This window comes from Solanum lycopersicum, chromosome 4 (assembly GCF_036512215.1).
Source record: "Solanum lycopersicum chromosome 4, SLM_r2.1".
Lineage (NCBI taxonomy): Eukaryota > Viridiplantae > Streptophyta > Magnoliopsida > Solanales > Solanaceae > Solanum > Solanum lycopersicum.
Window position 1 is genome coordinate 1,900,395 of NC_090803.1, and position 27,813 is coordinate 1,928,207.

General features: G+C 32.2%; 3 protein-coding genes across 3 annotated transcripts; 2 read left to right on the top strand and 1 right to left on the bottom strand.

The window, feature by feature from the left end:
* Positions 1–1,054: 1,054 nt before the first annotated feature.
* Positions 1,055–2,421, top strand: LOC101263695 (heavy metal-associated isoprenylated plant protein 20-like). The gene is made up of 3 exons (XM_004236966.5): positions 1,055–1,254; positions 1,329–1,404; positions 1,736–2,421. Exons 1-3 carry the CDS (start codon positions 1,180–1,182, stop codon positions 2,026–2,028), a joined length of 444 nt encoding a protein of 147 aa, XP_004237014.1. The 5' UTR covers positions 1,055–1,179; the 3' UTR covers positions 2,029–2,421.
* Positions 2,422–11,862: 9,441 nt separating this feature from the next.
* On the top strand, positions 11,863–15,280 carry LOC101251973 (U-box domain-containing protein 11). Its single transcript, XM_004236926.5, has 4 exons — positions 11,863–12,265; positions 13,069–13,185; positions 13,266–13,718; positions 13,883–15,280. The coding sequence occupies exons 1-4, from the start codon at positions 11,963–11,965 to the stop codon at positions 14,951–14,953; spliced, it is 1,944 nt and encodes a 647-aa protein (XP_004236974.1). The 5' UTR covers positions 11,863–11,962; the 3' UTR covers positions 14,954–15,280.
* Positions 15,281–17,837: 2,557 nt separating this feature from the next.
* On the bottom strand, positions 17,838–27,339 carry LOC101260812 (putative 1-phosphatidylinositol-3-phosphate 5-kinase FAB1C). The gene is made up of 11 exons (XM_010321092.4): positions 25,835–27,339; positions 24,404–25,186; positions 24,171–24,324; positions 23,736–24,080; positions 21,675–22,286; positions 21,263–21,594; positions 21,005–21,131; positions 20,745–20,909; positions 19,086–20,609; positions 18,679–18,945; positions 17,838–18,293 (listed from the first exon to the last, which is right to left on the bottom strand). The coding sequence occupies exons 1-11, from the start codon at positions 26,314–26,316 to the stop codon at positions 18,039–18,041; spliced, it is 5,046 nt and encodes a 1,681-aa protein (XP_010319394.1). The 5' UTR covers positions 26,317–27,339; the 3' UTR covers positions 17,838–18,038.
* Between the last annotated feature and the right edge of the window lie 474 nt (positions 27,340–27,813).

A 27,813-nucleotide genomic window follows, 5' to 3' on the forward strand; every position in this document is an offset into this window, starting at 1 on the left:
AAAAAAATTATTTAAAAATATGAATTAATGATAAATGAAGTGAGTGACTAAAATTCAAATTTCCATAAAAAATAATAATTTTGGTGATTTTTTTTATTTGTCTAAATTTTGATACATATCGCTGTGAACATAACACATACTCGTATAATATTTGAGATATATATAAATCGTTCTAAAAAATTATGGTTTTTATTTAATTTATTCGTTATATTTAGAGCTCGTTATCCCAAGTAATAAATTTTGTTTGCTCAAACTTGAATAAATTAAATACGTTAAGAATAAAGAGATCTCATTTATTTCACATCAGATAAAAAATAATCATTGTTACATAATTTTTTTATAAAGTATACAACTATGATATACCGAGTACCCTAAACGCGTTGGTTCTTGACAGAGAGGATAGTAATCATCACATGCATGAATATTAAAACTTTCTATTTATTTTATAAAATCGTAATATTCAGATCAATTTATGTAAATTTAAATTTAACATATATATATATATATAACGAGATAACTTTATTTATCAAGAATAGAAGTTAAAAAAAGATCTTAACTAATAATCAACAATTTTATAATTTTCTACTTACGTTTTGACCACTAAGTTATATTGAGTTCAAAGCCTAAAAAATTACATTTTGCAAAATTGCTGCGGTATCAGCGATTTTACTTTTTTCGGCGAAGGAAATCGCTGTTGTTTCAGCGATTTTGCCGTTTTGATTAATATAAAATTTTATATATTGTTTTGAAATTTTTATTAATATTTTATACCATTTAGGCTCCAGACTCAAGTTATATTCCTGATATTTTTATATAAAAAAATACCACAATTAACAACTTAAAATATTTCTGATAAAATATTTTTTTATTGACTCTCAAGCTCGTCATTTACAATTGAATAATTGGAGTTTCCAATCCAATTTGCCTAGTTGTCCAAGTTAACTTTGATATTTTTTTTTTATGATTATGATATGATTAATTTAGTCGACATAAGTCACTTTCTTGAGTTATAAAATAATTTCTTCAAATACAGCTTGTTTACAACTCTTCAAGTGCTATTTTCACAAATTTAGTACTATAAATACTGCATATTATATCAAGCTTCTTATAAATTCTTCAGCAATAATTAATTAACCTATACTTCCTTATTATAATATTTTTGTAAGAAAAAATAATAAAATGGGTATTATTGATCATATATCAGATATGTTTGAGGTTACAAGTACTAGGAAGAGCAAACGTAAACCAATGCAGGTAATTTTAATTTGCATGCTGCATATAATAATTTATATTTTAATTAATTTATTTTTCTATAAATTTTATTTCAGACAGTTGAAATTAAGGTGAAAATGGATTGTGATGGATGTGAAAGAAAGGTTACTAATGCAGTTTCATCTATTAAAGGTTCATTTTTCACTAATCTTGGCTTTTACATGTATTTTTTCTTATCATTATCGTAGAATATAGTCGCAAACAATGATAAAATCATAAATTTCGTTAAAATCGTTCTATTACGCGTACTTGATTCTACAACGTCAACTATTTCAGACCTCCACTTGTTTCACTCAGATATTCATTTTGGTCATGTATAAATTTATCAATATATTTAATTTATATTGAAATAGGTGATACCAAGACTTGTACATACATCTATATATTTTTTCCATATTACTAATCTCATTTTTTGCATAACTTGATTTTGATAATTTTTATTTGTTGAATTATTTGTGTATAGGTGTGAAATCAGTGGATGTAAGTAGAAAGCAAAGCAAAGTAACAGTAAGTGGTTATATTGAACCAAAAAAGGTGTTGAAAAGGGTGCAAAACACAGGAAAAAAGGCAGAATTTTGGCCATATGTTGAATATAATTTGGTGTCATATCCATATGCAATAGGTGCATATGACAAAAAGGCACCCTCTGGCTATGTAAGGGATGTTCCACAAGCTTTTCAAACACCAAATACCCCTACTCAAAGGCTCACCTCGATGTTCAGTGATGAAAATCCTAACGCTTGTCAAATTATGTGACTCTCTCTCTCTCTCTCTCTATATATATATATATATATATATATATATATATATTATATCATGCATCAACATGGGTTGTGGTGTTAGTAACAGGACCGTTTCATTTTTATTCAGAAATTTTAAATTTAAGTGCATGATTCGAATTTAGTCAAAATTTTAATACACGCTCCAGAATTCATGTGGAAATATATGTATATATATATAGAGAGAGAGGAGAGCGTGCATTCACTAGAATTTGTATTTTGAAATATAGTGGGAGTACTCAAATTTTGGTCTTAGGCTAGTTATAAAGCAAAAAAGTTTGTGCTAATTAGATGTTTGTGTCATTGTGTGTTTTATAAATTTTATCGTTATGTAGAATTTTTTAAAGGCCTATATATTGTAAATTGTTCATCTCCTTCGTAGAGGTAGGTTAGTAGACTGAATTACGTTTAATATTTGTGTTTTTAGTATATCTATCGTATAACGAGTAGTGTCAATATCGTAAATTCAATAATTTTACTTATAAAACGCAATCAACGAATGCGATTTATGTATAAAAAGTAGTGGTAATGTCGTAAATTCAACAATTTACAAGAAAAACATAATTTTTCTCATAAAACGCAATCCACGAAGCGATTTGTGCATAAAGAGCAGTGGCAATGTCGTAAATTCAACAATTTATGTATAAAAAGTAGTGGTAATGTCGTAAATTCAACAATTTACAAGAAAAACATAATTTTTCTAATAAAACGCAATCCACGAATGCGATTTTTGTATAAAGAGCAGTGGCAATGTCGTAAATTCAATAATTTATGTAGAAAGAGTAGTGGCGATGTCGTAAATTCAACAATTTATAAGAAAAACATCATTTTACTCATAAAACGCAATCTACGAGCGCGATTTGTGTATAAAGAGCAGTGACAATGTCATAAATTCAACAATTTACAAGAAAATATAATTTTACTCATAAAACACTATCGCTGAAAGCGATTTGCGTATAAAGAGCAGTGACAATGTTGTAAATTCAAAAATTTACAAGAAATATATGATTTTACTCATAAAAAGCAATCAACGAATGCGATTTATGTATAAAGAGTAATGACAATGTCGTAAATTCAACAATGTATGTAGATGAGCAATGGCAATATCGTAAATTCAACGATTTATAAGAAAAACATAATTTTACTCATAAAACGCAATCAACGAGTGTGATTTATGTATAAAGAGCAGTGGCAATTTCGTAAATTCAATAATTTACAAGAAAAAACATAATTTTACTCATAAAACGCTATCACTGAAAGCGATTTATGTATAAAGAGTAGTGGCAATATCGTAAAATTTATAGTGCTTTTTATGTCTTTTTCAATAATATATATTACCTATTTTATTTTAATTTATTTAGCGTTGATGAAATTTTGCGGGTCAATCAAGTTTTGTATTTGACTTTTAAGTATTTGAGTTGCTAATTATTGTGATACTTGTTACTCCTATTCCAAAAATCATATTCTTAATTATTGTGATTTATATTATTTTTATGATATTTTAAATGATATATGTTATTTTCTTTATTCTAATTTATGTAGTACAAATAAAAAATTTACAATGACTTTTTTACTTTCCTCAAATACACACACACACGCACACACACATTTATGTAGCGATTTATGTATAAAGAGTAGTGACAATGTCGTAAATTCAACAATTTATAAGAAAAATATAATTTTACTCATAAAACGCTATCAATGAACGCGATTTATGTAGAAAGAGTAGTAACAATGTCGTCAATTCAACAGTTTACAAGAAAGACATAATTTTACTCATAAAATGCAATTAACGAATGCGATTCATAAAGAGCAATGACAATGTTGTAAATTCAACAATTTACAAGAAAAATATAATTTTACTCATAAAACGCAATCACGAATGCGATTTATGTAGAAAGAGTAGTGTCAATGTCGTAAATTCAACAATTTATAAGAAAAATATAATTTTACTAATAAAACGCTATTAACGCAATTTATGTAGAAAGAGTAGTGGCAATGTGTAATCACCCAAAAGCTCCTCTTTAGAATTTTTGAATATTTGTTTAACTTAAGTTAATTAATCGATAGTTTATGGGCTAAAGTGATAATTTATTTAAGACCCTATACCCTTTAGCCTATATTTAATAAAATATGTGGGTAAAACCTATCACTTTTAGTACTTAAATAATTCAGAAAAAAAAAGATAGAGAAACGGAGGAACTGACGGTGGCGGCGACAAGTTACGAACTTCAGGTAAGAACCTCAAAATTGAATTCATTAAACTCTTTAGTCCCATTATGACTTGTATATTCATGAATTTAATGAATGTATTGTAAGTTAGAGGGGAAGGAGTATTAAATTAATATTTATAATTAATTGACTTTCGATTAATGGTGATGCACGTGGGTTTGGGAATTTGGGGTACAAATTTTAGTGGGATATTCACGTGAGGTTGTCAGCAGGTAAGGTTTAAGTTTGCATGAGAAATCACAGTTAGCAAATCAGATGAACTGCATGTTTTCTTAAAATGTTATTAAAAAGTTTGATGAAGTTTAACACGTTGGAAAATTCTTAATGTAACCTTAGTTTTTTTTTTGTGTGTGTTTTTTTTAGTCAAAAAATTTATTGTATAGTATGAATAAAATTTTGGCATATTGAGATACCTAATTAAATATTAGGTATATTTGATTGTATGATATTATTAATTTTATATAATACTTGGAAATATTGAGATTTAACCCTAGGCTTGAAACTTGGGAAATATCATAATTGAAATGTTAATTGACATCAAAATTTAAGAACTTGATTATAAATTAGGTGAATTCTTAGGTCAAGGTTAAACACATAAAAGTGTGAGTGTTGTTAATTCCGAAACTTTATTGTATATATACTTGAATAGATTGCATTGGTTCGGAAGCTCAACGGAAAGGGAAGGCTCAAGTCCAAGAATAATTATTCGATTGACTAAGGCAAGTGGATTTCTAAACTCTTGTTAAGCGTATGAAATTCGTGTATCTTCTTGTGTGGTGTTGAGAACGATTTGGAGACTTGCTGCTTATTTGTTAGTGTTGTATTCCTTGCTGTAAATTGTGTTTTGTTATCAAAATGGTTATCTCCTCATTTTCATTTGAGCATGTCAATTGCATTGTATCTGAGACATGATTGTGGTATAAGGATGTATCATTTCGAGGGTCGTATCGCGCGCCGCGATGGATATTATATTTCGAGGGACGTATCGCGCGCCGCGAAGGTTACTATTATCGAGGGTCGTGTCGTGCGCCGCGACAGATGCATGGACAGATATGTCCCCCATGGGTCTCGGACTGAGAGACAGCGAGTGTGTATCGTTAGGAAAGACATGCATCACGATATTCGACATTGCATCTCATGGCATTGCACATTTTATTATTGATGAACTTGAACATGTGTTTTGCTGATCTTGTGATTGTTTCTCTGTGAAGTCTGTGATTGTTGAATATTGAGTTGTTATTGAGAATGTGTAAACTGATAGAGTGTGGTTATTGAGTGGTGTATTTGGTAAACTGTTAGGCTGTAGCGTGGAGGTTTAGATAGGGTGTAAGGAGTACCCGTATTTTGTTCACTTAACTTGTGTTTAGAGGTTTGCTTGTTGGGTATCGCGTGGTTTGGTACTCACCCCTTGCTTCTACAAATTTTTGTAGGTTACGAGCCTGGATCTTTGTGATACCTTCTATTCTTTTCGTTTCCGAGGCATCTTGTGGAGGATTGTGAGGTAGCTGTTTGTCATCTCAGCGAACTTTCCTACTCCAGTTTATGATTTTGTTTTTACTTGAAAGACAACTTCATTTTAGACTTCTATTTTGTTTCAATTCTAATGTTTACATTAGAGGCTTGTGCACGTGACAACCTGGTTTTGGGGATTGAATTAATATGACTTGGTTTCATACTAGAAATTGTTGTTGGATTGTCATTTACTTCCGCACTTTGTTAGATATTTAGTTTTAGGCTGACTTGTCTTGGTGTGATAAGACGAGTGCCATCACGCCCATTTTTGGGTCGTGACACAATGTCCTAAATTCAACAATTTACAAGAAAAACATAATTTTACTCATAAAACGCAATCAACGAATGCGATTTATGTATAAAGAGCAGTGATAATGTCGTAAATTCAATAATTTATAAGAAAAATATAATTTTACTTATAAAACGCTTTCAGTGAACGCGATTTATGTATAAAAAGTAGTGGTAATGCCTTAAATTAACAATTTACAAGAAAAAACATACGCAATCAACGAATGCGATTAATGTATAAAGAGTAATGACAATGTCGTAAATTCAACAATTTATGTAGAAAGAGTAGTGGTAATGTCGTAAATTCAACAATTTATAAGAAAAATATAATTTTACTCATAAAAAGCTATCACTGAAAGCATTTTGTGTATAAAAAGCAGTGACAATGTCGTAAATTCAACAATTTCCAAGAAAAACATAATTTTACTCATAAAACGCTGTCACTGAAAGAGATTTGTGTATAAAGAGCAGTGACAATGTCGTAAATTCAACAATTTATGTAGAAAGAGTAGTGGTAATGTCGTAAATTCAACAATTTATGTAGAAAGAGTAGTGGTAATATCGTAAATTCAACAATTTATGTAGAAAGAGTAGTGGTAATATCGTAAATTCAACAATTTATGTAGAAAGAGTAGTGGTAATGTCGTAAATTCAATAATTTACAAGAAAAACATAATTTTACTCATAAAACGCAATCACTGAATTTTTAATTTATGTATAAAGAGCAGTGGCAATGTCATAAATTCAACAATTTATGTAGAAAGAGTAGTGACAATGTCGTAAATTCAACAATTTATAAGAAAAACATAATTTAACTCATAAAACGCAATCAACGAATGCGATTTATGTATAAAAAGTAGTGGCAATGTCGTAAATTCAACAATTTACAAGAAAAACATAATTTTACTAATAAAACGCTATCACTAAAAGCGATTTGTGTATAGGAGCAGTGGCAATATCGTAAAATCAACAATTTATAAGAAAAATATTATTTTACAATGCACAAAATTTATTATGTAGTACTAACAAAAATTTTACAATGCACAAAAATTTTTAGACTTTTTAAATATTTTAAGTTGCTAATTATTGTTATAATTAGTATTTTTCATTTAATAATTCAAGATAAATTTAATTTGCGTTTTAAAAATAAAAGCAAAAGCTACATGAGATGGATGATGGACAATTTTGTCATTACAATCAAAAGTATTTATATATATTGCTTTGGTCGAAGGTTGAGGAGGATATAATCATCAAAAAACATCTTGTGAAATTATTTTTCCTATTTATACTAAAGAACATGTTTCTTCATTTTTAATGAACTAATTATTTCTTATTTAATATGTTTTTTCTAAAAAATTTCATTAACTGAACATGAAAAAATTAAAAAATTTACACCGAACTCACTCAAAACCTATCCCTTTTTTCAAAAAATCTTTTTCTTTGTAGATAAGGAATATTATTATGACTTATATGAAAGGGAAAAAAATAAAACATAAATTTGGACTTTTATAATTTCTTAGAAATGGTCCAAAAAAATAAAAACTAAATTAACATCCACAAATTCCGCCATAACCAATGGCCGTCCATTTTTGGCTATTTGCTGGCAACTTTGTCGATGCCACGATTTAATTTCTTATATTTACGTAATATAATATATATATATATATATATACTACACTCCTTCTACCAAACTTGGAATCCTAACAAACTTTTTATACTAAAAAATAAAATAAAATAATTTCATGTCAACTAGTAATAGATAAATAAATAATATTAATATGCGAAGAAATTGAAATTTTAATTAGTAACATTGAAAATATAAAGAAGTAAACACATAAACGATTCAGATATAATTTTCCGCAAATAAATTCCTTGCTTCAACTTGGCTTCGCTTCGTATTATATATTCCTACCAAAGAAAATGAAGAAAAACTTTTGCTAAAAATATACCCAGACTGTCAACATTATCATTTTATAATCTAAAACTTATTATGTATTATATATTATATACAAAGAATAAGTCATTTGACCAAATAAAATTTTAATAAAATGAAAAAAGATTAGTTCCTTCCCTCTATTTGGTTTTGTAAGCTAAGTCCTTAAAAAAGCCATAAAGAAAAGGTCATCCAACTACCAACTATTCTCTCGTTTTAATTTATTTATCTTATTTATTTTTTAAATTTACTTCAAAAGAATTTTTTAATTATAATTTTTTACATGACGTGTTTAAGATTACGAAAGATTTTATTTTTTTTAAAAAAATTATATCCAATTAAAATTAGACAAATAAATTATAACGAAAAAAAGTAATACATAGGAGAGACTTTCTTTAAAAATAAAATTAAATTGTAGGTTCAACCATAACGAGAAACTTGCTTACCCAATCCAAGTAGCTTTGACTTTGAGCTTTATATTAATAAAAATACTATAAATATTATTTGATATGTATAAACAATCTCCCTAAAATTAAGTAAATAAAAATAATTATGAATAATAAAAATTTCTGATTCATCTTCACTTTTCAAGAAATTAATTGTTTCTTGCATGATAATGTATAATATATTACGTAAAAAAGAATTTTAAGAAGTTAGTGGAGTAGAATGAAGACCATTTTAAGACACCTCATTTAATGGGAAATGGCTAGCATAAACTTACTTTTGTAACAAAAAAATTGTTCATTAATAATTAAAAAAAAACACACAATACATGTAGTATAATTTCAGAATAATGAAATTTGAGAAAATTATAAATGCACTTAGATTTTATTCTTTTATATTAGGGGATAGAAAGATTGTTTTAAATATGATACAAGGCTAACATGATAGCGATTACGAATGCTTGAGTTAGAAGTTCATGGATAATTTGATCTGTATTTTAGTTAAGATATGACCGTCCATTAGCCTTAACGGTATAGTTTTTGGCGCTTTTGTAAAACATGGACATTTCCGAGCAAGTAGAGTTCTTGCATATGTGTAGGATTACACGAACAATTTAAATATCTTAAAGAGTTTGATTATTCTGAATTCATGTTATGTAGGGTTTCGGAAAAATTATCTTTTTTCATATTCAAAATTTAAATTTAAAAAATTCAGATTATAAAATAAGTTGCCTCATTCATAGCACCACATTCGTGAATGATAATGAATGTAGTTGTTAATTATGTCATGTGTCAAACTATATTGGAAGAGAAAAACAGAATTACATATTTAAAATTATAATTAATCACATACACATACGTACACACACAATCTAGTTATTTGTCTTTAATACTAGTTTGATTTTGTCTTTATTTTGATAAGTCCAAAATCTATTTCATGTTAAAAATAATTTGTCCTAAATCAATTCATTACATATATATATATATATATATATATATATATATATATAACTTGATTATGTATATATTGCTAGAATGTAATTGATAATATGAAAAAAAATATGGATAGAAAATCAAATCAATACACAATTGACTTAATTAAATTAAAATATTTTTAGAAAACCTTAATTAAATTATTTTAAACTCTTTTTTAAAAACTTATCCCCATTCATTGTAACTCCTTCCTTTTTCTTTCAAACTTCTTTTCGTCATCTTTTTTGCTCCCCTAAATTTACGATAATTTTTTAATTGAAAATGAAAAATATTTACTATCTGAACAATTTCCTCTCGTCTAATAATAGCTCTAAACACATTTTCACTTTTTTTTTAATTACAACAAAATCCTTTTTGGACCTACCAATAGAAATTAGTGGCTAAAATTAGGACCCCAATTGTCAAATTGACAAATGAGGAACTTCTCCAGCTATTTTCCAATTCCCCTATATTCCACAAGGAACAATGAATTCCAAATCCCCAAAATATTATTATTTTTTAAATAAAATAAATATAAAAGCAAAATTGGATCAATATTTGCTTAAAAAGATTATTAAAATAATATAGTTTTGGTTATATCTTTACAGCTTCTTATGAGCTAACAATGAACCATTAAATATTCTACTTCCAACCCTATTCTTTTGTTATTTTCCTCTCCTACAATTTCCCTCACCTAATTTTTATTCACTCGATGTCTGATATCTGATATTTATATTAAATTACTAATTAAATTCAAATCGCATCGTACAAAAAAATGAGAATGATTAGAAAATGATACTTTCAATATAATTTTCTTTATACGTAGAATATAAATTTAAAATGTTTGATTGAGAATACTGAAATAATTGATTAAAATCGAACTAAGACTAGGCTTTATTCATTCAATATCTTATATCTGATATTTATATTAAATTACTAATTAAATTCAAATCGCATCGTATGAAAATGAGAATGATTAGAGGATGATACTTTCAATATAATTTTCTTTATACGTAAAATATAAATTTAAAATATTTGATTGAGAATACTGAAATAATCGATTAAAATCAAACTAAGACTAGGCTTTATTCATTTGATATTTGATATCTGATATTTATATGAAATTATTAATTAATACAAATTGCATCACATAAGAAAACGAGAATGATTAAAAGATGATACTTTTTAATATAATTTTCTTTATACATAGAATATAAATTTAAAATATTTGATTAAGAATATTAAAATAATCGATCAAAATCGAATTAAGACTAGGCTATATGGATAGAAGAGTCATCAAAGAATACTAATCATTACATAATTGTTTTAGTGATTGCATTGGTATTATTCTTTCTATTTTAAAATGTTATTTAATTACTCATTTATCATGAGTTAAAAGAGAATAATTCATGGTTATCATATTCTAAGAATTTACCCCTATACAAAATCAATAGAATTTAGTCAGACTTGAATTTTTTGTTAAGTGTTCTCATAAATATTACCATTAAAGATACAGTTACAAATTAAAACAATATAAATTATATTTTTTTAATCTTATATAATTTATTCATATTATCTTAGCTTATATTTTATCTAAAAAAAAATTTGTTTATATATTTTTGGTTTTTACCTCAATCAATTGCATCCTCACATTTTTAAAAATTTTGAATATCAATTCAGTTGTACATTCTTTTTTTTTTTTCAAGTAAACAATCAAAATTATAGAATTTCTTTCCTCTTTCTATTTTAAAAATTAATTTACTACATTATCTTCTTTTTGGTACCCATTTCTTGTTTTACTTCATTCATTTCCGTCTATATTTTTCATTTTAATTTTTTAAAAATATATTTAGTAAGTTTTAATTGTAATACACTTGTTTTATTTATAACGATAGAGATTGAATAACACATTTAAGAATACAACTATAGATAAAGTTACAAATTCATTTATAAGTTTAGAAGAATTCGTTAACTTTGGTTAAATTCTATATTTATATTCTACATTTTACTTAATATATATAAATAAGTTGTCCAGAATTTAATAAAAAAATTCATAAACTCAATAACCTAAGTTTTTCTTTATCACAAGGTTCAAAAAAATATTTTTAATATGTTACACATGTCTATCTTAAGATGATATAATTCACAAATTCTATTTACTATTTTTTTCATTCTAATTTATATGATACTTTTTCAAAATTCAAGTTGAAATTCTCTAATATTAACATTTTGCCATATATTCTAATACTTTTTAATTGGTATATCTCATATATTTTATCTTTATATTATTTGAAATTTAGTTTGGTAACAAAGATTAATATTTGAGACCAAGTTGCCCCTTAATTTCCTCCATTTTTTTTAAAAATAAATAAAATAATAATAATTAAAAAATAAAATAAAATACCCCTTACCCCCCCCCCCCCCCCTTTTTAACCCAAGCTTCATAAACCCCCCATTGGTACCATATAGTTGTTGCATTGTGGTTGTATAGATAGCGGAATCCAACTTCACTATCTCCACCAACCACCACCATGGCCGGCGGAGAACTCATTGCCGTCGCCGGCGACTCTACCAAAATCCCTCTCCAGGTTGTTCATGATGTTTGTCGAATTTCCGGTGCCGGATTTGCTGGTTTCTTCAAGAAAGACTGTACTGATTTAGCTAGAAGAGTGTCCCTTTTGGCTTATTTGCTTGAGGAAATCAGAGATTCCAACACCCATTTGGGTTCTTCATCATCTTCCCATGATTCATGCTTGTATGATCTCTCCATAGCTCTCAAAGCTGCAAAAAGACTTCTTTTAGCAGCAAATGACTTTGATCCCAAGATCTCAGCTGTAAGTATATAGTAATGATCCTTATGCATTTGTAAACTTGATTTTTTTTTTTGAATTTGTGTATCTGTACTTGGGTAGTTAAGTTTGGGGGTGGGGGATTTGACATGTGAATTCCCAAAGTCTTAAGTTTTTTAGCTGAAAATTGTGAAATCTAGCATTGTAGTTGTTTTTCCTGTTACGTGTTGGTCATTTCGGAAACCCAATGGTGTGGATTAGTGATCAATGAAGTGGGTTGTGAACCACGAGGACTCTGGTTTCAATGGTAGATAATGCTAGGTGATATCTTCTCGTTTGTCCTATAGCTTTGGTAGACAGAGTTATGTGTTACCTATTGTTTGTTGGAGGTGATAAGTATCTCATGGAATTAGTTGAGGTGCGCTCAAGCTGGCAAAGTCACCTCGGTTATCAGAAAAGAAAAATTGGCATTCCTTTTGTGGTTCTGTGTTTGAAGGTGGATAAATTTCGGTAGAAAGAATGGAGGTTCTTTGACTTTTTCTGTGTTAGGAATTGGGAAGATGTGATAAATTTGGATTCAAAATTTGGCAAGAGATCCTTTTGGGGTTGTTTAGATTTAAAGTTGTTTGATTTGATAAATAATTAAGATTCATTTGCCACATTGTGCATAATCCACACTTGTGAAATGAATGATGCAAGTTTTCTCTTCTCGATGACGTTTAATTAAATGGAACTTTTATAATAGATATCTTCAATGTTGCCACAGTTTACTGAAGTTCTTTGGTAGCAAGTTTCATTCAAGCTAATACTGTGTGCCTTTCTCAAAGTGTGTTGTTTCTTGATTGAAGGATGCGGAAAGGAAGAAAATTGTCTTTCAATTTCAATGTGTAACATGGAAATTGGTGAAATCCCTAGGCAGCTTACCATATGACCAGTTTGACATATCAGAAGAAGTACAAGAGCAGGTTTGTTTTGAGGTTTTACTTTTTCCTGCTTATGCTGTTTTCTCTGTTGGATTTCCCCCTTAACGTTTCTATGTTTCCAGGTTGAATTGGTCAGATCACAGTTGACACGAGCTAAAGAGAGGTATGGTGGACCTTTGGCTTCATATGTATTATCTCGAGCATTATCCCAACCATTAGATAAGGAGATTGATCCGCTTCAGTCGGGCAGTCGGGGAGTTGGAAGTTTACATCTAGAAAATGTTGGCAATATTGATCATGAAGTTTGGCCAAAACTTGGAGGTCTTCCCTTAGGTAACACCCCAAACGGCAATGTTTGTGTTCAGATAGTTCAGGAACCAGAAAATCTAAGGAATTCATCCAAAAATTCTGAGGTTACTTCTCCCAAAAGTCCTGGTTTGGCCAGGGAAGATGACTCACCCAGCAAGAAACTTGTGGAGAGTAAGAAGCCCAATTCTCCTATAATTCCTGAAGAGTATCTTTGCCCTATATCCCTTGAGCTCATGAGGGATCCTGTAATTGTGGCCACTGGACAGGTACCGTCCTCGTCAGTCTGATACATTATCATTTGACTGCATATTTGCCTATCTTTGGCTTTTAGATGGAAGTTATTCTTGGAATTGTATCTTTTTAGGTGTAAAATCTTCAAATGTAGTGTTCTTGAAGTAATGCTTAATGTAGACTTTTCTTATTCCTACAGACTTACGAGAGATCTTTCATACAAAGATGGATAGACGGTGGCAACACAAGATGCCCAAAAACTCAGCAAATACTCCAAGATCTTACGCTGACACCAAATATTGCTTTAAGAAGTCTCATTTCTGATTGGTGTGCAAAGAACAACGTAGAGCAGCCAACTGCATTAGCAAATGGGAGAATAAAGCGAAGTGATGGATCGTTTCGTGATGTTAGTGGGGATATAGCAGCTATTGAGGCAATTGTACGCAAACTTTCAAGCAGGTCCACTGACGATCGGAGGGCTGCAGTAGCGGAGATCCGGTCTCTATCCAAAAGAAGCACAGACAACAGAGTTTTGATTGCTGAAGCTGGAGCAATCCCGTTATTGGTCAACTTGTTGACATCTGAAGACAGTCAAATCCAAGAAAATGCTGTCACTTCTATTCTTAACCTTTCTATATTTGGCAACAACAAGGGGCTTATCATGCTTGCCGATGCTGTTCCTTCAATTGTTCAAGTTCTCAGAGCTGGAAGCATGGAAGCAAAAGAAAATGCAGCAGCGACCATCTTTAGTTTATCACTTGGAGATGAGAACAAAATTATAATAGGTGCATCGGGGGCCATCCCAGCTCTGGTAGAATTGCTTCAGACTGGAAGCACCAGAGGGAAGAAAGACGCTGCAACAGCATTATTTAACTTGTGCATATATCAAGGAAACAAGGGCAGGGCTGTTCGGGCAGGGATTATACCAGTACTGTTAATGATGCTGAAAGATTCAAGCAGCTGCATGGTTGATGAAGCCTTGACCATTCTTTCAGTTCTTGCCAGCCACCAAGAGGCCAAGGCTGCCATAGCAAAAGCTAGCACGATTCCTGTATTGATAGATCTACTAAGGACAGGTCTACCTCGTAATAAAGAGAATGCTGCTGCTATCTTGCTATCCTTGTGCAAAAGAGATACTGTGAACTTATCTTGCCTTCGTAGGCTCGGTGCACTTATACCTCTTACAGAGCTTGCTAATACTGGCACAGAAAGGGCCAAGAGGAAGGCTACTTCATTGTTGGAGCACCTTCAAAAACCTCTGCAACCTTGACTGGTATTCTATCAGCGAAGGATTCATTAATTGCTTCTTTCATTCTTACCTAACCGTGAATTACACGATTCCATTTATAGTGTGATATAAAATCTGAGAAAACGAACATGAGAAAATAATTCATTCTCATTGCTTGTTGCATCAGTGTATCTATATTTAGTCTGTTTTCGAGTGAGTAACTGATTCGTTTGACCTGTATTTTTTTTCACTATTTGTTACTAATTGATCAATTTGATGTCTGCCACACTAAGGTGTGACGGAAATTTATCAACTCTGTGTAAATGAAACATTTTGATTTGTGAAAAATTGCTCTTTTCTTTTCCTTTATCCTTCTACTTGTGATGTCTTTGTAAATTGATGCTGCATTACTTTCTGCAGAAGAATCTGTATGATAATATTTTCATAAAGTGATGCTATCTGTTGTTAATGATTCCGGGATAATGGCCAGCAGCCTTATTTTCTGTTTATGAGGAAGCGTTACTCGGTATTTGCGTTTCTGTTGGTAAAAGATAGTAGGTATTTCATGTAATTAGTCGAGACCCGCGCAAGTCGGTTGAAACATAGATCTTTTGAAAGGGAAAAGTGCAAGTATGATCTCTCAAATCTCAATCAATGAACATCATTTCTAAGAATTACTTTCTTTGTTCGTATGGTTTTAACTTGACACAAAATTTAAAAAAATAAAGAAATTTTTTGAATCTTATGGTCTTAATCTTGTGATCTTATATGCATCACGTGAAAAAGTTATGAAAAAGAGATAATTTTTTTTTTAAATGAATTAAAACGAAAAGCATAAACAAGCAAATTATAACGAAGAGAGATTTATAAGAATAGCGCCGTAACAAGTTACTAGTTCACTCACCACCTTATCTCATTTCCATAAACCGTTGCTAAATTACATATAAATATTCTTAAAATAATATTTTATCTACTTTATCATCCTAAATTCCTAATTCTAGAAAAATAAATTTTAAAAATTATTTATTTAAATTTTCTTCCTTCCTACCAAATACACCCTTTGAGGAAATTGGCTGGCAAAGCTTTTCTTGGTCTTTGTTTGGCAGTGACTCAACTTAGAAAATAACACAATGTTGGTCTAAAATATTACTAAATAATTCTACGCGCATTAAAAAGATTCCCAAATACTTTTAATAAAATAGTAAAGAGTCAGGCGTAGTCAAAATTTTTAATAATCGAGTTCAAAATTTGACAAAATAAACACACAAAATAGTTGAAGGGTTCTACATCTACTATATATATTTAAAAATTTGTTCTAATCATATAAAAAAATATAATTTTTCATCGAAAGGGGTTCGAATGAACCCCTAAAGCTATATTGGCTCCGTCACTGACGACTCCTCAAGCGAGTCATTAAGCTATATTAAACGGATTTTCTTCAACTTTTCAATCATTTTACTTTATTATACTTTATTTTTCTTATAAATTTATTCGTAATATTATATAAAGACACAAAACGATACACTTTATGTGAACATTGTCTTTATTAAAATAATACTATATAATAAGACCCTAGCTCGTTTTATTTGAGTTATCAATATCCAGTAGGATCACATGTGCTTTACAGAAAATGTAATTCACATATAAATAAAAATTAAAAAGGTTGTTACAATTGTCAATGCTTTGAAAGTTAATTCTCTTTCACATGCAAAGAAAAACTAAAATAATGACAAATATACATATATATTTAATTAATAAAAATTATACTATTTTTAAAAACAAAATCAATACTGCATTATTTAAAAACAGTAATGTTTATGATTTGCTAATAAATAAGACGTTTAAAAAAAGTAATAAAAGGCTTTAGACAAATACTCTTATAAAAAGTAGCTTTTTAATTACATAAAAACATAAGTAAGAAATCTCCGCGATATACTTAACCAACTGGCTCTTTATGGTGATTGTTCACTCGACTTGACTCAAACCCAAACACAAAAATAAAAGGAAGAAAATATCCACAATATACTTAAAACAACTTGTTAGGACCGAAAATAAGCAGGTGTAAACGTGAAAGCTAGCAAAGCAAACCTCGAAAGACTACGAGTAAGAAGACAACGAGAAATATACCAAAAGACACAAAGATTTAACGTGATTCGGTCAATCGACCTACGTCCACAAAGGAGATGAGCAATCCACTATAAATATGAGAGTACAAAATACAGAGAGAAACAACCTCAACCAATTCACTCGGAATACATGGGAGGTTCACACAAGTGATAACGCATCAAGCTTGTGACCCACAAATTTTCTCCCTAACCAAAACTCTCAAAACCCTTAAAACTACATTGTGAATGCTGATTAAGTTAGAAGGAACATGTCTCTATTAATAGAGTCCTAAACCTTTTCCTAAAAGGAAAATTTATTTATGGTAAGAAATTTAGGGCAAATAAAATCCAACACTAGCTCTTTATGATCGTTCTTCATTCGAGTTGACTCAAACCCAAACACAAAAGTAAAAGAAAGAAAATCTCCACAATATACTTAACCAACTTGCTTTTTATGGTGGTTCTTCACTCGACTTGACTCGAACCCTAACATAAAAGTAAAAGGAAGAAAATCTCCACAATATACTTAACCAACTTGCTTTTTATGGTGGTTCTTCACTCGACTTGACTCGAACCCTAACATAAAAGTAAAAGGAAGAAAATCTCCGCAATATAATAAACCAACTTGCTCTTTATGGTAGTTCTTCGCTCGACTTGGCTCAAACTCAAACACAAAAGTAGAAGGAAGCAAATCTCTGTGATATACTTAACCAACTTGCTCTTTATGGTAGTTCTTCACTCGACTTGACTCGAGCACAATGCTAACACTTGATGATGCAATGTCTAAACATCAAAAGGAAGTTGCAAAGAATGGGAAGAAGTAAGTTCAAAGTAGATCAATCTTGTTGATGAAAACTTGTAAATGTACATTTTGCCAGATACCAGAAAGGACTATTTCCATCCTACACACACAAAAAAAGAACATAATGGACCAACTGGAATTTTATCAACTTCCCTTCCTGCTGTTCTTTGCAAATACCATTTTGGTTTTGCTTATTGATATAAAAGCTGTTGTAATGAATTTAAGATGACCATTGATCAGGCAGGGTGAGAAAATAGCTTGTCATCGCTTTTCTGAATCTTTTCTTGTATTGTATCGGAGAAACAATCGTTGGTAATGCATTCTTTGGTCCACCAAGTATGCCGGATGCCTTAACCCATGTCTCCAAGTGCTTGTCCCAAGTATATTGTCTCATGAAATCAATGATCCCTAAGACTAGCTCCTTGCGCTCTTCGTCCACACCAACAAGCAAAGAGTAATCCATCACATCAACAGACTGCCAAGAAGAGAAACTTCATTAGCCATAAGAAGAAAAAGAGGCGACTCAACTCTATGGAGCTAATAAACATTTTACTTCAGCAATAATGTAAACCAGCTAAGAGAACATTTTCGATCAGTTTAGCACCTTTCACTCCAGCAAATGTTTTGCCATATCGTAGTGTGCCAACCTAAAGTATTCGCTGACACAACCTAAAGTATTCGCTGACAAAACCAAAGGAGACTAGTGTGCCCTCCCCATCATCACATTTCTTACATAGTACTTGGAGGTTATTATACTAATAGGAAACTTGATCAATGAAGATTCATATAGCCAACCCTAAATTGTTTGGGACTTATTGCTTTAATATAATAAAAGAAATCTTGAGATTCAGAGCAGTTACCGCTAAAAAGGATGTATCATTCCAAATAGCTCTCTCCAGACTTCTTTTTGCTTTGCTTCCAAGAAATATAGGTTTGGTACGCAATATTTCTAAAAGATTCAAGTCCAACAACACACTGTTTGCCCCAGTTTTGTCTGCATTGTAACGGGACCTTAGAGAACCCTTAAGATCATAGACCTTAGATATTTTTCTTCCAAAAAAGAGATTCTCCATCACAATCAAGTCCATTTTCGTTTCCCTGCCTCCTGTCAAATGTTTGACTGAAACCTAGTATATGCAGCATAAATTAAAATAAGATTCTGCAGCAAGTTTAACATTATCAAAATGAAAGGAGAAGTATTTCTATTCACCACCAAACAATGCTGCATAGAACAGGCACAAAGAGAGAGAGAAAAAGGGGGTCCAACCTGATATATTCCGAGAACTTTGGCAAGGCAAGTTGGACTTCTTGAGCTAACAGAATCTGTTAGATATTTGAAGTAGTTGGGTCCAAATTCTTCAAAAGATTCTAACTCAGTTTTTTGAACTTGTTTTATTATGAATCTTTCATCCAATGACTTAGCGAAATAAGCATTGCTCTTTCCGCCTTGAGCGCTCCATCTCTTACAACGGCTTAAAGACCGTATAAAGTCCAGTTCATCAGGACAGTATCTCTTCCTGAGAGCATCAAACTGCTTAGCAAAGTAACAAGTGACAGAAAACTTCACCTTTCCGCCAGCATTTGAAGATTCGTCCTCAAAAGAGATCCTTAGGTGAGGGGAGGTCTTGGAATCTGCAAAGATGGAACTAATTGTACTGGAAGCATCTTCAGAACCATGGCTTCCATGATGGATATAATCCATGTCTAGAGAGCCAAAAGACTGCCATCTTGAAACATTACAGGCCACTCCATTCTCCTTCCTGATGTCATTTGTGTTCCAACCCCTTTCAGACACATTTGGCTTATCAGTCACCCGTTCTTTATACTGTTTGGAAGCAAGAGCATACGATATTATGCTAGTAGGTTCATTGTCATAAACAGCTATTACAATGTCATTGAAGCCATTGTGTGGAACCATTAACCTGGGTCCATCATGTATAAGAGATGCATAAGAAATAAACGAGGGTGATGAATTCATTAGGAGATTAAACTTCTGAGCCTCATTGGGTGACATTAGAGAATAAGTTCTCTGAACACTTATAACAGGGTCTCTGATCATATTTCTATAGTCTCCAGAAGCATGAAAAGATCTAATTGCTGATAAATGCAGTGAAGAAGGCGGCAATCCCTTCCTGATTCTTTCTTGAAGTCTCAGTGCAGAGTCGAAGGAGTTAACTCGTGCTGGTGATTTTACCCTTGCAATAGGAGGATAATCAAGTTGACTCAGTTGTCTGAAAGAAGCAGCTTCAGATCCATTTCGTTGTAATTTCATATCTAACAAAGCTTTTTTGGGAGATCGGTCAGTACCAGTCCAAGCAGAATCTATCTGATCAGAAAGAACAGAACCAGCTGAAGGAGCTCGTTCCAAGGGTGTTCCATTAACTGCATTTTCTCCTTCCATATGCTTGTCCTGCGTTTTCTTGAACTCACATGAGGTAAACATGGACTCTTCCAGCCTATAAGGTGACCCATGAGTCTCCTCCTCTTCAGACTGAAAAGGTTTCTGAGGATATTCATCTAAATTTGAGAATTCAGGTTCTGTCTCTTCATAGACATGCTCAAGAGGGCCATTTTTCAGAAACACGTTGTTTCTCCAATCTATCAGCTCACTACAAGATCCAGTATACTCTGAACCGGAGGTCTCTTGGAAGAGAGATTCCACAGATAAAAGACGACGATCCCAAACATGTGAAGCAATCACAAGGGAATGCCTCAAACGATTTAGTTCAAGAATGTCAACCACTGCCTGCGCTTGTTCTGAAGTTTCTGCATCAGCAGTTTGAAGCAAGTCCTGTTGTAGAAACAAACAGAAGCAGCAAATATAAGGAACAAGAGCACACTTATTCCTACACACTTGAATACATATAATTTGGGTTGAAAAGGAACATGCAGAAGCATTATACATCAATCTAAAATTGGTGCTTACATGGTAATCGCTCTTTTCTTTCATAAGTAAGTCTTTTAACTCCATGATGCAGTCATCCAGCTCAGGTTTATCAGATAAATCATGTTCTAAAGAGGATCTTTTCTCTTCAATCCTGCGAATAGCACTGGATATCTCTGCATACAAGGCCTTGGCTTTGCACAATAGCTATAGGAAGCATAACATAGTATTAATAAGAGCTATTGGAAGCTAAAACTAAAAATAAAAAAGACGACCAGAAAAATCCCAAACATGCAGCACACCTCATCTGTTTCTTTCCGTAACCACTCCTGCTCTTCATAGCTACTGAACATAAGAGTTGATGGAGGTAGACAAACTGACAGAATATCAATAGGAGAATAGTGGAAGAATGCAATCATACTTCCACACCTGTAAAAGCAAATGGGGAAATTTTATTCTCTAAATAGCAGATGCAAATCCAAAAATTGAATGATCGAAGTGATTGCACGTTACTGGCAGACGACAAACTACATTCTTAAGGTATAGTACGATGTACGCACCCATAAAACCGGAGGCAATCCCGTTGGAGAGAATGACCACAGCCAGCAACACGGTTCGCAGTTGCATTGTTTGAAAAACTAAGATCCAAGAACTTCCCAAATGAGAGTCCCCAAGCAGCATCTGACATTACTACTCTTGGAGTTGCTGGTGGGACTCCTTCTATACGGGCACACTTGAGGCATCGATTCCACATCCATATCTTGTTATCCCACTCACCAGGCAGCTTCACAGAGTGTTGCCGTCTAATATGTATAGTAAGATTCCCTTGCTGGTGTGTATAACAAATGACATGGTCCTCAGCTGGCTCCTTGCATGATTGACAGGAAGGTATCTGGAACATGAAGTGCCATACATAAATAGCTCGAAAGTACTAACATTGGACATAACAAGATGACTTCTATAAACTTTTACCTGACCAAAAAGATCATCCAGAAGAAATCGCCCAAGTGGCTTGTCAAAAGATCCATAAAACTTTATGCGAAGAAGCCGAGAACGTTCACATACATTTCCATTTAGAATACATCGACTTGAGAATGATACTAGTATGCTTTGACGACTGTCAGCAGCTGAATATGATTCATTAGAGGGTTCAAATTCATCTGATATCTCAAACTTTGACAGATCTGGCGATTCACTTGGTTGAAACTCCCCTTGACCTAAAGTTACTAGTGATCCTTCAATGGTATCATCTAGGGTGGTTGGATCTTTAAAAGGAGGGTAATGATGCTTCACCAACGATACTGGTAACCCGACGTCCGCATTGCAGCTGGCAGATCCTACAAGGTTATGTGGGCCATTACCAACTCTATGGTGTCTTGCCGAGGAAGCAGTATGAGAAATCACTGAAATAGCATTATCTGCAGATGTCATCTCTGGTATGGCAACAGAAACTTTAGGTAGACTAGCACCTTCATCAGCAAGGAATGATGTCTCAAGGGACAGATGATATGCCGCAAAGACGGCATACTGGAAGACATTCTTCACCTTCTTGAGTTCTTCACAACACAGACCCCTCAGCAAGACCTACAAAATGTCAAATGAAAGGATAACTAACATCGGTTTACAAATTCAACCTCTTGATATTTAAACTAAGATATAACTGCAGCAATATCGGTTTACAAATTCAACCTCTTGATCTTTAAACTAAGATATAACTGCAGCAATATCGGTTTACAAATTCAACCTCTTGATCTTTAAACTAAATATAACTGATGATCCTTTATGAGAATGCAGTCTTAAGATCTTTGTTTTCCTATTTTTAACTCACATAACCATTTACGGAAACTCAAGATCATTGTAGGGATCAATTCAGTGACTAAAGAACAGGATGAAAGTTAATTTAGCATTTTCAGAATCATACAGCACTTTAGACTGTACCTGATGATTAGCTACAGCTGATCAAAGCATAAGCAACCTACAAAATTTTACTAGAGTGATAATTTACTATGGCAGATGGTGTACGTTTAAGACAAATGATTAATAATAGTACAGATTGTGTCGACTATAGAGGCAAGGGAGTCTAAAACTAAAAGAGAAAGGTGATATTATAAAGTATAGGTATTTTTCGAGTAGATATGATGTAGGTCTGGTTTGTACAGAAGTACTCACAGACCAAACAGAAAGATGAGAGAAGATGATTTGCTCTAGTGAATGACTTGGATTGCATTGCTAGCTTACACTGGACAAACATGAGTATACAAGAACCGATCAATTTCACTCTATTGTTTTCTTTGGCTTATACTGTTTTCTCTTTTCCCTCCCATTGCTTCCGGGGAAAAAAGTTGTCTTCCCTTCGGGAAAACACTTAATTTCGATGATATAGCTTCGCAGTATGTCAAGGTTTGCCATGAATAGTAAGACCACTGATCCTTTTCAATTACAATATTAAGATTCCCCAATAGACACTACATGAATAAGCATTTCATGAATGTTTGTCATTATAGCTCTTGGGAACATGAAACCGCCGAATTAACATTAAGATGTCCAGGGCATAAAAGTTTGTCAGTGAATTCAAATCATTTATGAATGGCAAGCATAACTACAATCATAGGAGTATTATATATTGTGGATTCAAAAGTGTGGAAAGAAGTGGACATGTCACGCTAAGAGACTGCTCTAAAGCACTTCCAAAAAAATTACATGACAAGCAAGTGAAATTTGAAATTTATCCATTCATGGAAAGAGGAGACCAGAAGAACAACCAGTCCGCCCTCTGTTCTGTTTCTAAGGCAATCTTCAGTTTCTTAGTAAGAGTGGGCGAGGATGTTCTGCATAAATAGTAGACATAGGTGATAAATAAGAGAATATCAAAGAGCTAAGCCATACAGAGTTTCACAAATTTAGCACAAGGTACTTTTTGAATCCAATGTACTTATGAAATATGCATGATACAAGTCTTAATTAGAGCTCAAACATATAATAGTTTTAGCAGAAGAAAAAATAATTTTTGAAGTCTTGAGGCAGAGAAAATACCGTGCAACCTAAACGTGTGGGACAACCATCAAAAAACATCAAAGTCTTTGATGGCTTCTTGTTGAACTGGTTTGGAGGTTCATGCTCTTCAGAAACTTTTTCTAAATGAAAGAGCTCACAATATCCCAATCTAGCCATGGCTATGTTATCGATGGACGGGGTTATAAGAGCACCAGTGCACCTGGCTATCCGCTCCAGCAGTGGCCGCTTAACATTTAACACCAAAGAGATCTCTTTTTTCAGTAGATACTCCTGAGCATGAGAAGATACACTTTTCTCTACAAGTAGCACATTAGGATGGTGGGCCTCAATTTTTGAAACAATCATCTTCAGATGCTCCCTTTCCTGTTAGAATAATAGAACTCATAAACTTGTCCCTAATTACTCTTATCTCAAATTCTCGAATCATAGAAAGATAGACAATCCACCAAATACCTGTTGCAATAATGTGTTAAAAGATGCCAACTGATTGGGAATTTTTTGGTACTCAAGTGCTCCTCCTAGCAGAAGCAATCTAGCATTTTTGCAGTGTGAATTCATTCGCTTGTGTTTGATATTCTTCGTACAGACTACTCCTTTAACAAGGGTGCTGCATTGAAACAAAACTGAATGATGAGACATGACTAGCCAAGCCTAAGACACAAATGTTTAAAGAAAAGACTAGTTACCTCTCCCTTGGACTTCCAGAAGCTACACATTTCACCTTTACATAATAACCAGGATCCATGCTGCCTCCTTCACTAGTATCTGGCTTCACAAAATTCGCAGCTTGCCATGCTAGTGATGTAACTATGTCAATCCAGTCATCAGAACCGCTTTCTTTCCCCGACTTTACTCCTTCACCTTGCAATAACTGTAAGACAAGAGCCCTGAAATGGCCCTGTACAACAGCTTTCATAGGTTCCTTGTGATCCACATGCTCTTTATCCATGGTGGTGAGGTTTGCACTTGAAGAAAATATTGCAGCCGATTCTCCAATTTCATCGTCCTCATCATCATATGTGAAGAAATTATTTTCATCCTCATCATCTTCATCAAGTGGAGGAGGAAACCATATGAAATCACTATTTCTAAGATCAAACGGCTTTTGCTGCTTCTCTAGCTGGTTGTGATATACAGACAAATTTTCAACACTAGCATCAGCAGTCTCTGGATCCTTCGTCCCTTTCTCAAGCCTTCTTAAAACATATGAGGCTTCTTGATCAAAGGGACCATTATTCTGAGACCTTGGGATCTCATTTTGATCTTGCTGTACAGAATGCCCAGCTCTATTGGAAGTAAAACGAATCCTAGAGGGGCTGTCCGATGGACTTGATCCAGCTGACCTTAAACTGTAAAATTCATGTCTAGTACTAACACTACTCGAATCTATATCTGAAGTATCATGAAAATAGCTACTTGACGGACTAAAAAATTGCCTTGTTGAATCCCCTCCTTCGTCTTCATCACTCCTGATTATTAGCAAAGGAGTAACAAATTTTATTACCAACAAGACTAACAGTTCCTGTGTCCCAAAAGCAGCTTACAACAACATACGAAGTGTAATCCACAAGTGGGGTTTGGGGAGGGTAGAGGGTATACAGACCTTACCCCTACCTCATAGAGATAGAGAGGTTGTTTTTGATAGACCATCAGCTCAAATAAAGCATTTCCAAGCAATTTGAAAAAGGGAATAGAAAAATGAGAGCAATAACAACAACGAAACAATGTGAAAAAGGAGAGCAGTAAACAACACGCAGAGGAAAGAACAATAATGACAATAAAATAATGTGATAATCAAAGAACAAAAAAACCAGCTGATAACCAAAACCGAAGAACAAGAAACTACAAGAATAGTTTGATTGGACTCCGCACTCAACTGAAACAATTGTGAGCACTGTTCAATTCACATATAGGTAAATGAGCAAAAGGATTATAAGTTCCAATCTCTAGTACAAACAATGTCAGAGGCTTCAAAAACTAAATCAACAATAAGATAATTTAATGATTATGCAGGATATATGTTCTTCCATCTAATATTTACAGATTTCAAAAGCACATCACATTGATAACAAAGTTAATACAAAAACTACAAAATGATACCCTTGCTCAGTACGTACCTGCTTGGCGAGTGACGTAGAGATATCGGAAACGGATGACCTGAAAAGGTTGTAAAACTACTCTTAACTGGTGTATGTGAAGAATAACCATCAAATCTGTCACTATTGAAATTTGTTGATGTTGATTCTGTGCTTTCTCTAGGAGACTCAAAAGGACAAGTTTTGTCTCTATACTTCCCAACACCATTATTCCAAGTCCTTAACTCGGAACAAAACTTGCAAGACTTTATACCAACCACTTCCCCTTTTAATCCAGATGCAACAACATCAAAACATCCATTACTGTGAGTACAACAATCACCGCAGAAAACTCCATTGCAAATTTGGCAATTGTACTTGTTGCAAGAATCGGTAAACCTCATCTTGCATTCCCAACAGATTTTTCCACTGTCAACATCCATGTTTAATCCACTCATTCCCCGCGAAATCCAAGATTTAACTTTCTCAATCAAATAAAAAACTGAACTTTCAAATACTCCCATAGACTGGAAGTAATGAGTAAACCCCACCAAGAATGGCAATACAATTCTGCCTCAATTTATCAAAGTTCATAACTTTTTCTCCTAATCTGTATCTAAACACAATGGAAACTATCAAACCCCACAACAAAAAATGGGGGGGTTCTCTTTTTTTTTTCTGCAATTTACATTAAGTATATATCTTTTTTCTTTAAAGAATGTATATGAAAAAAAGTTCCCCCAAAAATCACTATATATTGGAAAGGGGAAAAACAGATTACAGTAATTTAGAGTGAGACCAATTATGGTATGTACACCAATGAAATGACCTGGAAGTATAAAATCTTGAAAACAAATAAGGAGTGAATTTAAAGTGCTTTTGACCAATATATAGATATTGAAACCTAAACACATAAGCTCAACCAATCCCAGAATCTTCAACAATAGTTCCCAAGGTCCAATTTTTCATTACAAGAAACACAAAATCCAAAGCTAGGTACCCATATAAACTAGTTATACTTAATAAAATCTCAAAAAACAAGAACCCCACCAACAGAAAAGTGTCAAGAAACACAAAATCCAGAGGTTGGTACCCAAATAAACTAGTTAAACTAACCAAAACCCCCAAAAACAACAACCCCACAAGCAGAAAAGTATCAAAACAAAAGAATCCAGATCAAGAAAACACAAAAAAGGATTAAAGTTCCAATCTTTTGATGAATTGTAAATGGTTTTAAAGAACAAAGAGTACAAAAATGAAAAGGAGAAAAAGGAAGAGTATAGAATAGAAATTTTTCCCTTTTCTAGTGGCTCTAATCTCCATATACATTATACCCATAATCTGCTGCTTCTGCTTCTTCAACAAGAACAATATTTTATCTCTCTTTCCCATTTTCTCTAGCATGGCTTTTGCTTTCAATTTCATTTTTCACTTCTCAAACTAAACATTAAAATAATAATCCATTAAAATACTCTTCTTTTTTTGTATTTGTGTATATATCAACATGCAACTTAGCTATATAGAATTCCACATGCATATATATATATATATATATATATATATATATATATATATATATACAAAATACAACTCTCTTTTTCTATGTAGCTTTTGCTTTCTATCACTATCCACTTTATCTTTCTTTAAGGTTTATGTTCAAGAAAATGACACCCTTTTTTGAACTTGTTGTATATTCTTTTTTTTTTTAATTTATTTTAGTTTGGTTAGAATTATTTAATTCTTTTATTAAACTGTTTTATATTCTTTTCTCACTCATTGGTTAGAATTGGAATTTATTATATAAAATATAATGCTAAACTTGTGTTCTTTTTGGATTTTTCTTGCTTTTTTTTATTCTCACATGGAGTTTGTTATTCACCAAGATTGATTTTTAAAAAATTATGTTAGATAAATTTATATTTGAATAAAAAAAAATTAATAAAAATAATTTCGTATTTTAAAGAGCTTGAACTCGAAATATGGATTTAAAGACGAAGAAATAATTAGGACTTAGGAGGATT